We start from the raw sequence: 16,197 nt of genomic DNA, 5'->3' as shown, positions 1-16,197 counted from the left end.
CTGGTCAGTTAGGCAGGGGTTTTGTCACTGAACAAACTTGAATTTGAGAAATAATGCATCCCCAAAAACATTATTTGTGTAAAGACTCACCATGTTTCCTTGTGTCCTTGAAGAAATAAAAAGTTAGCACAACAATAATACAAGGTAGCACAAGGTGAGTTGGTTAATTATTCATTTTAGGGGCCATTCCTTAGCTGGATGAGATGATATTGAATATACTAATCACAAGGAGAGCTACTTAGCTGGATAATATAGCTAATATCTTCATACATTTGACAGTTTAGGGAAACAACAATATGGCAAAGAAGCTGTTTCCTCTTAAAATAAACTGAAACATTTGCACAAGTCTGAGTTAGGGTTAATCTTTTAGATGTGTTGACCTTGTGGATACACCTGGCCCCAGACAAGTGTCACAAAGCTAATTTATGTTAAACGATACCTTCACAAAGCATGCATCTCAGTACTCATCATCATCATCATAATCATCATCATCATCATCATCATCATCATCATCATCATCATAAGAGCCTGTGACCCCAGCTGTTCAGAAGTAAATATTTTTTCCTGTCCAGGACCCGGTCAGCTCTTTTTCAACAATGTGCGCACAGGGGGGCTGTGGGAACCGTCGCGCCACCCCACTCCTGATCTGGCTGCTTTTCCAGCATAAAAGTGATGACTGGTTACAGGTCATGTGAGTTGGGGTGTGGGGGTTGGGGGGGAAAGGAAAGGGTTTTGGATGGTGGCAGTTGTTTTGATTTGTCCGAAATCTGTACTGTGACAAAAACAACAGAAATGTCCATGCTGGCCCTGCCCCCCCACCCAGCCCACCCTCGCTTTGGCCTGGCAGCTAAATCCGAGCCTTTGTGTCCCACATAGTTGTATGGATTTGTCAGCAATGGGGCAGGGGCAGTGGGGATGATGATAACCAAGCACGTTTTTCCGGTAAAGAGGAATGGACAATTGACTGAAGCAAGGCTTTAAATGTAATTTGTGTTAATAAATAAAGGGCAGTTTGGTCATGAATAAAGCAGTGAAATTGGAGGGTCCCAAGATAAGCCTTTTCTAAGAGACTTGTTCCGGATTAGATGTTGAAAGCCTCATATTAGCAACCCCCACCACCACCAGCAGCACAAGTCTGTACAAAGAGGCTTGGACAGACAGACCACCTGCCCCTTAGGAAAAAGCGGTCAGCAAAACAAAATGGAAACAGCCACCATTGGGTGAATTAACGAGGCTCTTAAAACAGTGATTGTATTCCAGTAGACAAATGGTCTGAGTGGTATCACAAAAGTAAAATTGTTCAAAGTGGAAGAGACCATTCTTAGCAGAAAATGAGGGGAGGATGGGAATATTCATCAGTAGCTCTAAAGAGATTACCAAATTGATAATCCACAGGCAGGTCTGATCACTGAGTGCTGGAGCTGATTGCAGAGTGAAAGTGAGACCCGACTTTCACTGGTGGTCAGTATTGACATAAAGGGAAGTCCAAGCAGCCCCTCTATACCCAAATATGCACCAAATACGTTTGGATTCATTCACTGTACACAATTTCACGGCTATGCGTCCAGTCTGGACCAAAGTTGTGGATTGACTGACAGCCAAACAAATGCAGCACTGCTATATCACAGTTAAAAACTTAAATTATAAAATGTTAACTGCACTTCAGGTCTCAAAGTGAAGAAGGGGTTTCCTGCAAGCAACATTTCAGACTTTTTCCCTGAAACTGTAATATGCTGAAAGTATATTAATCCAAAATGTCACAAAAAAATGTAAATAACAAAAACATGAATATGTATCGTCTCTTACTTACAGGTAAAGTACTCTCCGGACGGATTACTTTAATCTGTTGTAGAGAGAAGGTAAATGTGTGTTTTTGCCAGGATATATTTGAGTATCAAAGGTTTGCCACAACGCTTAAATCGGAATGATAGAAAAACAAATTGTTTGCGTGCTTTTTTTAAATCACCAGTACACACTGAGACTTTTACAGGAACTACAGAATCATTCTCTCGACAAGAGCGTTTTAGATTTAACTGTTAAACTTCATTGTGTATTAAGTAGAATATATTATCTTAAGTAGATTTCTTAGCTGGGGTCATGAGTTTAGCTATCGTAAAAAATCCAATCCATGTTTGACCTTACAGCGTTTAACCACTGCAGGAGAATGCCCCTGAAGGACAATCAGGACAATCAGGACAAAAGATTGGTATTGATCTGCCCCCTCCGACCCAAATTCCACATCACTACGGACAGCATGTGCAGGGTCGCCTTGTGACGGTGTTAAATATTTAGTTTACATCCATGAAATGTGTCCAAAAGCAATGGGTCACATTTGCTTTGGTATCTGCGATTTAATGAAGGGTTTCACATTTTCAGCAATCAACAACCTGACTCTGAATACTACGGTTTTTTCACATGTCATTTAAAAGTCTGATGTCAAGGATTGATACAGGATGTGTGCTGCATTATAAGGTTAATCCGAATTTCAACAGCCACACAGATGGGCTGACGGATGAGTTTTTTTTCGTTTTTTTTAGGGGGGGTGGGGATTCCAAATCATCGGTGCCTGTCTGGTTACGACAAGTAGTGGGCTCGGGCAAAAAAAACGGAAAAAAAGTTGCAAAATGTGTCATGCTCTGATGTCATTAGGAAGGCGAAAGCAGAGCTGTAATCCTATTTTAATCGCAGTGGATTTATTAAACAGGAGCAGCAGGTTTAAATCTCAGCAGATTACACAGAAGGCCCAAGGAGATGTTGGGGGGGGGGGGGGTCGAGAGGCTTGCGTAATCAAGTGCACTTAAGGTGATATGGTTCCAGTAGACCCAGTAAAATGGGGGTGGCCTTCGGGGTCAGGGTACTCCTTCAAATGTGGGTGAGCATCACAGTAAATTGATCCAACTATCATAAATGTATATCAAATCTAAGTTAAACATTCCATCGGGACCTATTTAAGAATAGTTACATCTGACAGGATTAAGAGCCACTGCCTGCAGTTGTTATTAATTATTTGGCTGTCTGTGTGTCCTGGAGTCAGCCCAAATCTCCTTGGCACCATTAGTAAAAGATCTTGATTCTGGTGAAGAACGGGACGATCCCAGGTGGCGTCACATCTGGACTTCATCAAATCAGTCCCTTAATAGAACAAGCTTCCTTATCAGCAATAAAGAGTTTTTAAATTACAAATAATAATAGTTGTACGGGATTGTTTGTGTTGATGCTTGTAACATAATCACAAAAAAACATTTTGTCATTCATGTGTACATAGGAGACGTTTCTACCAAATGCCAAATAACACACTTGGTAACTGTGCCTCTCTCATATAGTACACTAATGGATGGATTATTAAACATGCTAATATGGCACAAGCCCAGGGGCCCAAAGAGGGAGGGGCCTCCATGGACTCAACCTGCAAAATGTCACTCAAAGAGACACATAGCAACCAGGAAGAGCCTCAAAAAGCGTGCACAAAAAACAAAACAAGGATCGAAACAGCGGCACAGAACCTAAAAGAGACTAAGAACGGACTCAATGATCATGGGAAAAACAACAACCATCACAACAACTACAAAAGAGATGCAAAATGACACTCAAAATGTACCACAATGAGTCACAAATGACTATTAAAAAGATTAACTGGCCATAAAGAGAGAAAAAAAGAGGTTAAACAACTATTTAGTCTTTGTATGAAGGTAGGGTGCAGGGGTTTATCTTCCATAACACATTTTATTATATCTCCTTACTTTCCCCAAGACGCATAACATAGGCTATTGTAAGCATTAGAGTATTATTTAGTAGTACAGTCCCAGGTGTACTGATTAATCTACAAACACAGAGCACTATGATGAACTTGTCACCAGATCCATATGGAGTTCTATCTTGAGCTTAAAAGCAGACAGTTGATCTGAAACGTGCCAACATTCTGCACGGAGCCATGCGTTGTCACTAAACTTCACCTTTGCCAAATGCTTCATAAAAAAAATGGCACGCTCACCATCTGTTGGCTGAGCTTTGCAAATGTCTGTTTGTGACACAGCACCACTTTGACTGTCTGGGAGCAGTTCCTTCCTTCTTTTTAACCTTTTTTTAGAGAGACGGTGTGCCGCAGATTTTTATACCTGGATATTGGTTGCAAGTGTGCACGGCATCCAGTTCTTGCTTTGCAAAATGTTAAACACATTTTAAAGAGGACTTCATGAAAGGGCTAATCAATTGGACAGTTTAAAAACAAATCAGTTATATTTGTAACAATTCTGACACGTAATTAGTTGAGTTTTTTTTTAGTTTGTTTTTTGTAAATGTAATTTTTTTTTGAAGAGTATAACGTTTAACACAGAAAGTAATGGGTTTTAATCTTTGATGAACCAAAAACGTAATATATTTTATTTCTCTATCTGATGCTTTTGCTAACCTTTGACCATCAAAGAATAATCTATTATTACTTAGGGCAGCTGCGGCGCCGTTTAGTTAAAGAAAATCTCCCTTTTCTTTATATAACTCATAATTCATAGTGGGCTCCTATAATAATTGAATAAAAGACCAAATAATTAGCATGGGTTTATACATAAATGTGTTTGTTAAAAAAAACGTGGTTATGTGTAAAGTTTGAGGGACCGATTTACCGTTTCCACTCTTAGCTGTCTTCACCCATGGATGAATAATTAAGACCTAGCACCTAGTATACTTCACCTAGCATACCACTTCTGCCACCTACTGGACATTTCATGCATTGAATTTACAGTGAAAATAAAATGCACCACTTTTGGTTTGCGGTCTCTTACATTGTTCCTTGGTTGTGGGAAATCCCCAGTGAGATTTTGGAAGAATAAACTTGAACCCAGGTGCAACTGGTCACCTTAATTAGGTTCCAGTTAGGTGTGCCTGTGAGCCATGCAGGCCAGTAATGGAAGGTGGCCTTCATTAACATATTGGTGACACATGTGCTTATCCTGCTGGGACCACATTCACGGAAAAATGTATTAGAATGTATTGTATTAAAACATTTTTTACAAGAGTGACTTTGGAGTGGATGGCGTAATTTTTCGATAATTTAACAGTTCTCTTTCCAAACGTTTGAAAACTCCTCCCACTTATAAATGGTTTTATAATAAATGTTGCATATTTTGAAATTCAGAGTTTAAAGTTTTTTTTAATTTGCTCAATTGTAAACAAGTAATAGATAACTAACTTCAAATGTAAAGTGTATGTTATTTAAACTATATTGACTTTAATTGTATTTGATTACATTTTTAAATATTATACTGTTTCTATTAAAAACATATTCAATGTGTTGTATATAATAAAGAGGGGGCTGTAACAAAGGGAATATTACGTTTAACAAATAAATGAGCTACTTGCTAATGTAATTCAGAGTTCCAGTTGTTCATATTTAACAGGTGTGTTATAACAAAATCTATAAAGTGTCATACTTAGCGTAGCTTGCTGGTGTAGTACAGACTAGCCACCAGCAGGGGGCAGTATGACATGCAGCAGACTTGAAATAGCTGTATGGAGGAACTTTAAACTGGAAGTCCTCGCCTCGCTCCTTCCTCTTCCGGTATCGGCGACAGCAGGTATGGCGTCCCCCTGCTTTTCTCTGGAACATTTTTATTTTATAATCTACTTTAATCCTACGTTTAAAAAGCAAATGTGGTTGATTTGTGGTCAATATAATAATGAGAACAAGTCTTTGGATCTAATAATGTGACGATTATATGAAAAAGTGGTTTCTGTGAGATATTTTTGATGATGCCGTTACTTGGTCTCTGAGGCCGCTATATGTAGAGTGAATGTGGGCTCGCTGTGGCTAATAGCTGCCCTGAACATTTGTTTGCATACCGGATTAAATTAACCACTAAAATAGACTAAATAAGTATATTACACTGTTATCTAGTCTTAAGTCTACGAAAACCGGTGTCACAAACTTATTGAACAGTTTTAGTACGACTAGGAGAGTTAGCATTGTGCTTTTCTAAACAAATACAATTTGTTTCTGTTTTTAGTCAACATGGTGCAGCGCCTGACTTACCGTCGTAGGTTGTCCTACAACACCGCCTCCAACAAAACCAGACTGTAAGTGACCTTTCCAGCACAACACTGTTTGCATCTTCAGTTATGGCTTGCATGCTATCAGCTAGCTGCACTTTATTTATCACTGCTCCCATGCTGTTTGCAGGTCCCGGACGCCCGGAAACCGTATCGTGTACCTGTACACCAAGAAGGTCGGCAAAGCCCCCAAGTCGGCATGCGGCATCTGCCCAGGAAGACTGCGTGGAGTAAGTGAACTCAGTGTATTTTTTGAAGCATATTTGCTGGCTGTGGGCGCCAAATCTCCTGATTTTGAAGAGCATATGTGGTCTGCATGGCCCTCATTGGACTGGTCTGATACTCAATTGCAGCTCAATGTCTTATGATGGGTGGGGAAGTGTATTGTGATTGGTCACAATTGGTTGCTATTTGGTAAACATGCTAAGTACAGATGTTAATGTGGTGTGTCCATGTAAGTGTATGGCAACCACTTTTGACACCTAAACTGCATTACATATACAAGCTGCCAAATAAGATTTTTTGCCCAATGCTTCTCTTGTCTTTAGTTGCATCCTAAAAGCTAAATTCAGGAGTAATGCATCTGTCATGTTAAAAAGTTAGAAAACAATCGGCTTTGAATCAAGTGAACTGCTTTTTTGTGACTTAAAAAGTGGTTCTACAACGGCAGGTGTCGCAGCATTACCGGCAAACAATGTAGAAATTGTATATATTCAGATGTGGCACTTAGAGGTCCAGTTGAACAATTGTTGTCTAATGAAAACTGATTGTTCATTTTCTAAGTGTGATGGAGGATTTTTATAAATACAGCAAAGCACGTTTATACATATAATGCACTTGAACCCCTAAAAACATTATTAATGGCATTAAGAGGGGTCTCACAAACTAACACTTAAAATTGGTGGAGACCTGATGTGAGATGGCTCTCTTACCTCAGTTAGATATATTTTTCTGCTTGAATACAGTTTTTTTTGGTGTTTTTTTTCTTGTTGTGAAGGATAGGAAATTAAGGTCCATCCCCAAATCTGAAGTTGTGTAATATTCAACACCTTTAAGCAAAAAAACACAACACAAGCATCATGTTTTTCTTAATTAGTAAAGCACTGGGGTTAATCTAGGATTTTTAAATCAGAATTGGTAGTTTTCAAGTCTACATTTTGAATGAAGTTGTGGACATGTTTGTAGATAATTCATACCCTCGTCCTTTGGTCTCATTGTGGTTCTCTCTGTTTTAGGTCCGGGCTGTTAGACCTCAGGTTCTGATGAGGCTGTCCAAGACCAAGAAGCACGTCAGCAGGGCCTACGGAGGCTCCATGTGCGCCAAGTGTGTGCGTGACAGGTAAGAGAAGAATAATGCTAGTGTTTGCTTAGAAAAGTCAAGGTATTTCTTAATTAAAAACATTTAGAAATGTCTAATTTTTTGTCTTTTTTTTTTTTTTACTCTTCTCAGGATCAAGCGTGCTTTCCTGATTGAGGAGCAGAAGATTGTTGTCAAGGTGCTCAAGGCACAGGCACAGAGCCAGAAATCTAAGTAAAATGTGTATTTGTACTGCTACAATAAAAAATGACAAACAAATGCAACTTTCTTCTGTGATTTGCAATGTCTTGGTCTACTTAATTGAAAAGTTAAAGCTTGGTATTTCATACATTGGGGTTCATTACAGATATGTTGAACCCATGCTAAACCTATAATTTGGAGACATTTTACAATAGGTTTCACATTCAGCCAAAAACAATATGTTTTGACAGTTTTATAGAGGGTTGTTTCTATGACTGGTGACAAAATAGTCAACAATGCCTACTTTACTTAATGCACTTGTTACAATATAGCCTATAAAGGTGCAAAGGAATTAAATATAAAGTGGGCTTTTGGAAAGAAAGACAAATCTCTGATTTTGGGATAGGTGCTCCTGAGTAAAGAAATGTTACTTGTGGCAAGAGGGATAAACTATATATATATATATATATATATATATATATATATATATTCAGTTTACCAAAAAACAAGTATTTTTGTTTTAATATAGGCAATGATTTGAAGGGGTTGCCAATTTGTTTACGTGTTCTTCGCAGTAGCACATGGTGTTTGTTCACATTTCTACATGGTTTTGGAAATATATGAATGACTAATTTTAAAGGACACTCTTAACCATATTAGCAGTTATATATTTTTTGGGAAGGATGACATAAGAATTTCCAATGCAATAGACTGGATTATTCAACAGCCCTATACTAATTTGGGGATGAAGTTCGAAAACAATTTGAGTCAGCTGGGTTGTGGAAAACAGGAACTACATTCCTAAAAAAACAATTGGGGGGGGAATTCATCAAAGACTAGAAAAATACCTAAGGTGATCACAAATCACCTGAGGGCACTTAATTAATCTAACGTCCCACTTTTGAATTGATCACAACAATTATAATAAATTCTACATAAAATTATTGAACAGCCAACTAATAAACAATACGGATGGACACGCATATTTAATCGTTATGTTTGAGTAGTACAACATATCCGAACATTAAATTAACGTTACTGTCTCTTTAAATGTGCGTCAGCGTCACGCAGAACCTTTGTTGTGTGGGTCAAAATTAAATAAGTTAAGCAATTTAACACAAGGTTATTATAATTGTTATGAAAACATTTCTGCATTTCCCACTAAATCGCCAAATAAAATATTTTGTATCTAAACGCTCTGTAGTAATGATGTGTTGGAAGAAAAAAAAGTACTTCCGGGACACGTCAACATAGTGTCTATGCAGAGCGAACGGACCTCGGCCAGCAGCAGTGATAGTTTTAGTTAACAGTTTCTTCTCTAAAATGGAGAGTTTATACAGTATGCCGTTTTCTGTGCTGGAGTGCCCAAATGTTAAACTGAAGAAACCGTCGTGGCTGCACATGCCGTCTGCAATGACAGTGTACGCGGCCGTTATCGTGTCCTACTTTCTCATCACTGGAGGTAAATTGATCTGCTAAGCTAATCTAATGCTAGCTTTAAATCTGCATTGTTTCAGTATTACTGAACAATTAAAACTCATTCATGTTCGATATAAATAATGACAGACATATTAGGCCCTGGTTGCTTGTGTAAATGAGCCTTTTAGCGTCAACGCAGTTAACATAGTGGATGAGAGGCTAACTTGGCAGCTAAGCTAACAGAGGGATGTTATTATCCTGCAATAGGCCAATAGTGGAAATCATATTACAGCATTTGCCGACATAAATGACAAAGTAAATAGCAATGCCATTAAATGTACAACAATTTAGACATTCAGTCAATTGGTTTGTTTGTTTACCTCGTCATCATTGACTTTTGTATTAATTCCCCTATTTATTTTATTATTCATTTTCTCATTTATTTGTAAACTTTTTGATGTTCTTATTTTAAAGGTATTTATTCATGGCAAAGTCATATTTTACCTTTACATTTCCACCCATGTATTTATATCCCAAAATGTATTAATTTCTGTGCTTTAACATTACCAGTTTGAGTTTTAACACCTAGATTTAATAATGTTCAGTTATTTATTGTTCTGATTGATTTTCCGCTCGCTCCCACATTATAGGCATCATCTACGATGTTATTGTAGAGCCACCGAGTGTGGGTTCAATGACTGATGAGCATGGACACCAGAGGCCAGTGGCTTTCTTGGCATACAGGTACGTCAAAAACCTTTTGAGCATCTCAACAAGCTGCAGCCAAAGCAAGGAGCCAGAGGGTCAAATTGATGAATGCATAGCTAATGTAAGCACATTTGTTTTTCAGAGTAAATGGCCAGTACATCATGGAAGGACTGGCTTCCAGTTTTCTCTTCACGATGGGGGGCCTGGGCTTTATAATCCTGGACCGCTCCAACGCACCAAACATTCCCAAACTCAACCGCTTCCTGTTGCTCTTCATCGGGTTTGTCAGCGTTCTGCTCAGCTTCTTCATGGCCAGGGTGTTCATGCGCATGAAGCTGCCGTAAGTCTAACCTTGTGTCTCATGAAAAATAAAGATCTGTGTCTAATGGCACATTTCCACTGCAGCGGGGTAGCCCCGTTTAAGCGTCCTCGCTCAGACCTCGGGCTGCCTCGCTGGCCGTCCGAGGCCATGGGGCATTTCCATTACAGTTTAGGACCTGGGGTAGCAACGCAGTGTAGGCGGGGCTCCCGTCGAGCTCCCGCTGGATTTTATCAAACCCCAATGAGATATAGGAACGTCGTCACCACCTCGGTCGACCAAGGTGTGCTTTTCTTTGACGTTGCCATTTTTGTAGCTCCTCCGTTTACAAAAATGCTGCAAGCTTGCTTCTAGATATATATGCGACGCTAGGGATGATCTCGCGCGCGATCTTGTGACGATTGTCTCTGACCAATCAGCAGTCGAGAGTGTTGACGTCACTAGTTCAGCCCTGGCCGTGGCCTGATAGGACCACGATTTTATGATGCCGGAAAAAGAAGCCGCTAGCCGGTGCTACGCTACATGGAAAGGCCACCAAAAACTAGCCTGGCCGCTTGAGGACGATTAAGGACGCTTAAACTGGGCTGCCCGCTGCAGTGGAAATGCGCCATAAGAAGCCTGCAAGACTACTACTCTGATTTGTGTGAAAGTGTCTTAACCATTTAATATGTTGTCTTTTCAGAGGATACCTCATGGGCTAAAGACAAGACCTTGATTTGGATGGACAGAAGACATCAAATGCACGGGGGCTCAACGCAACATTTGATATAATCAACACCCTTTAAGGACTGAAAGCACTGAACTTTCTGCACTGGCTCTGTCTCATTGCTGTTTAGCGACTTTCTTTCCTCTCCTTTTCCCCACCAAAAATCTAATGCAGGACAGTACTTCCATGTTAAAGTCACATTATTAAGAAAAATGTTGTCATGTATTCAAACTTCTTCCTAAAAGAATCATCACGTGCCAGGGAACGTTTCTGTTTGCCACTGGAGAGGAGAAAGTTACTGAACACTGTTGGCATGGAGCCACTGCTCTGGAAATTAGAGGGAAGTCTGAATGATTTAAGTTTTTCGTTTTGTAAAGAACAAGTGGAAAAAGCCTTGAACTTGTAACAGTTGCATTTTTTTGTACAAGGGTGTGAAATAAAACATATTTTCCGAGCTCCTTGAGGCTGTCATTTACACACTATCACAAACACGAAACAAAAGATAGAACTTTACTGAAGGCCAGGCAAGACTTGTGCCAGCTATTGCCCTAAATAAGAGATTGCTTAACACAAATCCAAAACTGAATTAATACAACATTTATAATAAAATATAAATATATAAAGTACATCTTATCTTATAAGTATTAATTCTAACACTAGTGCCTAAAAGAACAGCTATAAGAGTAAGGTACATTTACTAAAATAGAAACCTTAAATGTGTACGTATCAAGAGCTACACTGAGAAAAGGTCAATTTATAAGACAGGAAAATAGCATATCCTCTTAAGATTTGAGCCACACAAGCATTGTTGTTTGTCCTCCAGTAGGTGGCGTCATAGATCTACAGACCTCACATTATGAGCCTTTTGACATGATTATCCATCTTGAGTGAAAAGGATTGAAGGGTTTAACAGAATGCCAGAGCAAGGATAAAAAGAAATGCAGTTGCTGATACTCAAGTATTGTATTTCCATTTAATTATACTTTATACTTAGTTACTATTCAGATGACCATTTCTGTCTATTGAACACCAATTATCTCCAGATGTCCTAGTCCATCAATTATCTCCAGATGTCCTAGTTCATAACTTGATAAACTATGTATAAAAAGCCTCTTGTACCAGCTTGGAAATGCAAAATGTCACCAAGCTGAAAAAAGGCTGTTTTTCTGAAAAAAACTAAATGTAGTTGGCTCTCCCAGGACAGCCGCAAAGCTACAAACATATGATCTTGTACATTATGATACATTGCCACAGATTACATTGTTCAAACATATGTTGTAAGGGAAACTTCTGAAGCAATGGAGAGTCAGGACTCAGAGAGACACGAGGAGAGTTGGAGCTTTGATGTCAAACACTGATACGGCCGGAGAGTTGATAAGACAGGTGGTGTGTCACGAGTTGACACAGCGGTTGCCAAACCAATTCTGAAGAACTCTTCTGCAGCTCGAGGTTTTAACTAGTTCGGAGTGTAATATATAACATTCTTCATCAGTGAGAGTAAACATTATGGACCCTGAATCTAACTAGAGCTCTCATCCATAGAAAAGAATGTGCGCCAGGGAACCCACGTCCCTGAACAGTTAACTACCTCATGGCGGCTTGTGCTCTGCCATAGACTGTCAACAACAATGCGCCCAAGCTGCTCCTCCTTAAAAGAGATAGAACGCAACACCCAAGGCAGTAGACCTATGCGGTGGGAAAGGAGACAGTGAGAGGAGAACATGATGAACTGTGTCAAAGGTTGAATACCTAGGCAAATTATTCCCTAACATATGTAAAAGGAGTTTGAAAAATGTGCAGAAGTGAAATGCATCCTATTAATGCATCAGTATTATTTAGCGGGAGACATCCAGTGCTTGAATTGGGCCGGTACTCACCGGTACGCAGTACCGGCCCTTCTGATTTTTACCCATGTGGTACCGGCATTTTACTGAGTACCGGCACCTTGCCGGTACTCAGTAAGAAGTGCCGGTACTCAGCCGCCGGCAATATACGTATATATTGTAAACGCAACGCAGCACAAATGTGGGTCTGACTCTGCCTCACAGAGGGTGACTGGCTGTCTACATGACGTGGCCTGCCGACCTTGCCACTTTCATAGAGATCATACTAATGCCCTCGATTGGTCTCTGTGTGTCATTCAAGCTCGGGAGGGTGTGTGTTGGTGTATGTGTGGCGCGAGCGAGCGAGAAAGCGCGCGCACCGGTTACGTGTATTGTTGTTAGCATCTGGTGCTAGCTAGCTGTGCTAACGGATATAAGGAGCTTTTTCAACAACAAGGTGGAGGGAGAGTCCTTTGCTGTTAGACTCAGAGGCTGATAACTACAGCTCTGGTGAGGTAAATTACTCTGAGTCTTTAGATAGTTAACTTAGTTTAAGTTATCTCAGTGGGTCTCAAACGGTTCGGTCACAACACATATTTCCATTTGAGGGGGTAATGATTAGTAAAATATGCATGAATAATACAAACAAAATGTTAACTAGGTGAAAAAAGGTAAGATAAACTTGTTGAGAGCTAAAACTAGTCTTTGCTGTTGCCTCAAAGAGGAGCAGGGGGAGAGGAGGGAGACAGGAGAGGCCGATTCAGGAGCCCAGACACACTCACAACTATAAATGAACCAAAAACAAATAAATAAACAAGTTTCAATGTTTTTTCATATTGGATATTGTATGTTATTGGTTATGGCCATGTACTTATGATTTTATGATTATTTAAATGTATACATTTTTGTTTCATATGGGTGTAGTCTCTTTATTTCCCCCTCAAAATGCACCAGATTGATGCATTTAAGTCCAACATTTAAAAAAAAATCTTACCGGGGGAGCATGCCCCCGGACCCCCCTATAGGATTTGAGGCCCGGCCCCACTGTTCCCAAATAGATTTGCAATTTTTTTTAAATAGTAACCCATCTCCATATGTTTCTTTTTGGGTAGTAGATTTAAACTAGAGGGCTATCACTTTGTGCAGCAACGCTATTGACAAATAAATCCAGCAAAATGGCAAAAAAAAACTGGTAGTGGCCTCAGGGACGAGGAGTCATTTAACCAGCCAGTAGGAGTCAAGCTTTACTTTCTTTTATATCCATAAAGAAAAAGTAAATCTGTTTACAGTTGTTTCATTATGGATGTTGAGAGGTATCCATATATCTCTTCATTTTGCTCTCAAAGTGCACCAGATTGATGCATCTAACTTCAATATTTAAGAAAAAAAATTCCCGGGGGGGCATGCCCCCGGACCCCCCTAGACTAGAGGGTGTCAGGTCCACTCCCCACTTATAAAAAGAGCACTTTACCACTGCACCCCCTCTAATCTCAGATGCACCCTGAGTCATTTTGTTTAAGTACAGTGAGCCTTTCTAAAATATACAGTAAAGAGACAAACCCACCAGCATTATAGGATATACTATGACTTTGTGCCAAATACTTGTTGCTGATTTAGAGTACTGGCACCTTTTTTATTCCAATTCAAGCACTGGAGACATCACATATATTAGTTGAACACTGACGGGGAGCATTTTACTGCACAAACAATAAATACTTTTACTTTAAGTACATTCGACAGATTATACTAAGATTTTGAAAGTATGATTTGTAGTATGGTATTTGTAGTACTTTTATTGCAGTAAGGCATAGATGCTTTATTCCACCTCTGCCTACGTCACGTTCTGCAGAGCTGTTACTATTTGGCTCCGCAGCGCATGCAGCACACCCCATTTCACACAGTGCAATATGCTGAGTCTGCTAAAGCACCATCTGTTGACTTGTAACACCTCCTAAACCTGTCCTTTCAGAGAGGGAGGGTTGACCTCCTGCATTGTGAAATACAATTCATCTTATTTTACAGCTCTGTGGACAATATCAAATAATATAACTTATGTTCATTATTCCTTATGACATAAATGCGTTTCATTATTCCTGTCTTTTCCAGTTCCATTAAATGGAACTGGAAGCTGTTTCTGGGCTTCATTTAAGTCTAATTTAAGAATTGAAAAGTAAAGAAAATATTGTGGTCACTAGAGCCTCATTAAACCAGATGTTTGACCAAAAGAAAACCCGGAGCTTCTCATGAAATTGAATGGAGCGTGTGCACATGGGAAATGCAGTTCACCGCTGTGGTTTACCAAGGCCAAATACTTTACATTGAATGCTACACAGATACAATATATGGCAAAACAAGGTAAAACAATGCCATATGCAATCAGGAAGTCAAATAAAATAGGTCAACACAATATTTACAGGTAATTATAAAGCAGGAACTAATGCAGTCTTTAAGTGTTGCACCGCCAGACATCGGAGCAGTTCATTCTGCTCAACTCAATGACCTCTGTTTCTTCAGGTTCACTGTCAGCCTACTGCATAATTGTTGCTTTGCACTCTTGAATTTTTTTAATTTGATCTTTTCTAATTTAAGTACAAACCTTTAGTGACAAAAAGTCAAACTCAGAGACACACAATTATAAATACAATTAAATGTTTTGGGTCTTTTTGGCTTTGGCTTGACACTTGTGCTTGGTTACTTAAAGGCACTTCCTCTGCAGTACACATTATTTGTTGAGTGGGTCACCTGTCTGACAACTCTACACCTCCAGAGAGCCCAGAAATCTTAAGTCAAAGAACAGTCATCCATATTTGTCAACAAACAATTAGCAGAGGTGGGAAGTAACTAAGTATATTATCTCAAGTACTGTACTTAAGTACAATTTTGATATACTTGTACTTGAGTATTTCTATTTTATGCTAACTTTGTACTTTTCCTCTGCTACAATTCAGAGGTAAATGGTATACTTTTACTCCACTACTTGTATTTAATCCCTATAGTTGTATAATCAACACTTAAATCAGACTTTAGTTCCACCTGGAGTAAATTCACAAGCTACCCTGCAGTTTACAAAGTCATTCAAACTAGCTGCACCTTGACCAGCTTTGATAACACTTTAATGCATCAATATTTATAAACGAGTACTTCTCCCACCTCGGACAATTGTGTTAGTTTAATCGACTGATCTATACATCTAAGTTTCTCCAGAAAGAACAATACAAAAGTACCACTTTTACCAGAGATGGGGTCCTAACTTTAGGTCACTTAACATGAAAATGATCAACTCGTCAATAAAAAAATGAATAATGGACAATATAAAAAAATGGACAAAAACGACCTACTAGCGGCAACCGAAGCCTTGGAGAACTTATTTCATAAAAAAACATAGACGTACTATATCCAGACATGTAAACTGAAAACGTACAATTAACACTGACTTTCAAGGTATCATGCCTCAAGTCTTTTACTTCCAGGTTCAAATCGAGCCTCAAATCATTTATTTTGTCAAGTCAAGCTGCAATTCACGAAAACATTGCCTCAAGTCAATTTGAGTCTCAATGATTCATCTCTGAGTATATCATTAATTTTTCTCTGGGCACCCTGAGGGCCTCTCTTCTCCAACTTCTAAGTAAGAAACTTTTGGGAATTTTTCTCCGGTCTGTTAGAGGAACTCAGGGACATTGGT

General features: G+C 39.2%; 2 protein-coding genes across 2 annotated transcripts; both read left to right on the top strand.

Moving 5' to 3' along the window:
• Positions 1 to 5,482: 5,482 nt before the first annotated feature.
• On the top strand, positions 5,483 to 7,618 carry rpl34 (ribosomal protein L34). Its single transcript, XM_079668223.1, has 5 exons — positions 5,483 to 5,570; positions 6,000 to 6,069; positions 6,173 to 6,272; positions 7,278 to 7,381; positions 7,493 to 7,618. Exons 2-5 carry the CDS (start codon positions 6,005 to 6,007, stop codon positions 7,575 to 7,577), a joined length of 354 nt encoding a protein of 117 aa, XP_079524349.1. The 5' UTR covers positions 5,483 to 5,570; positions 6,000 to 6,004; the 3' UTR covers positions 7,578 to 7,618.
• Positions 7,619 to 8,764: 1,146 nt separating this feature from the next.
• ostc (oligosaccharyltransferase complex subunit) lies at positions 8,765 to 11,150 on the top strand. Its single transcript, XM_079671752.1, has 4 exons — positions 8,765 to 9,002; positions 9,610 to 9,703; positions 9,810 to 10,007; positions 10,669 to 11,150. The coding sequence occupies exons 1-4, from the start codon at positions 8,864 to 8,866 to the stop codon at positions 10,685 to 10,687; spliced, it is 450 nt and encodes a 149-aa protein (XP_079527878.1). The 5' UTR covers positions 8,765 to 8,863; the 3' UTR covers positions 10,688 to 11,150.
• Positions 11,151 to 16,197: the final 5,047 nt, after the last annotated feature.

This window comes from Notothenia rossii (assembly GCF_949606895.1).
Source record: "Notothenia rossii genome assembly, chromosome: 3".
Lineage (NCBI taxonomy): Eukaryota > Metazoa > Chordata > Actinopteri > Perciformes > Nototheniidae > Notothenia > Notothenia rossii.
This window is presented reverse-complemented; position numbering and strand designations above follow the sequence as displayed.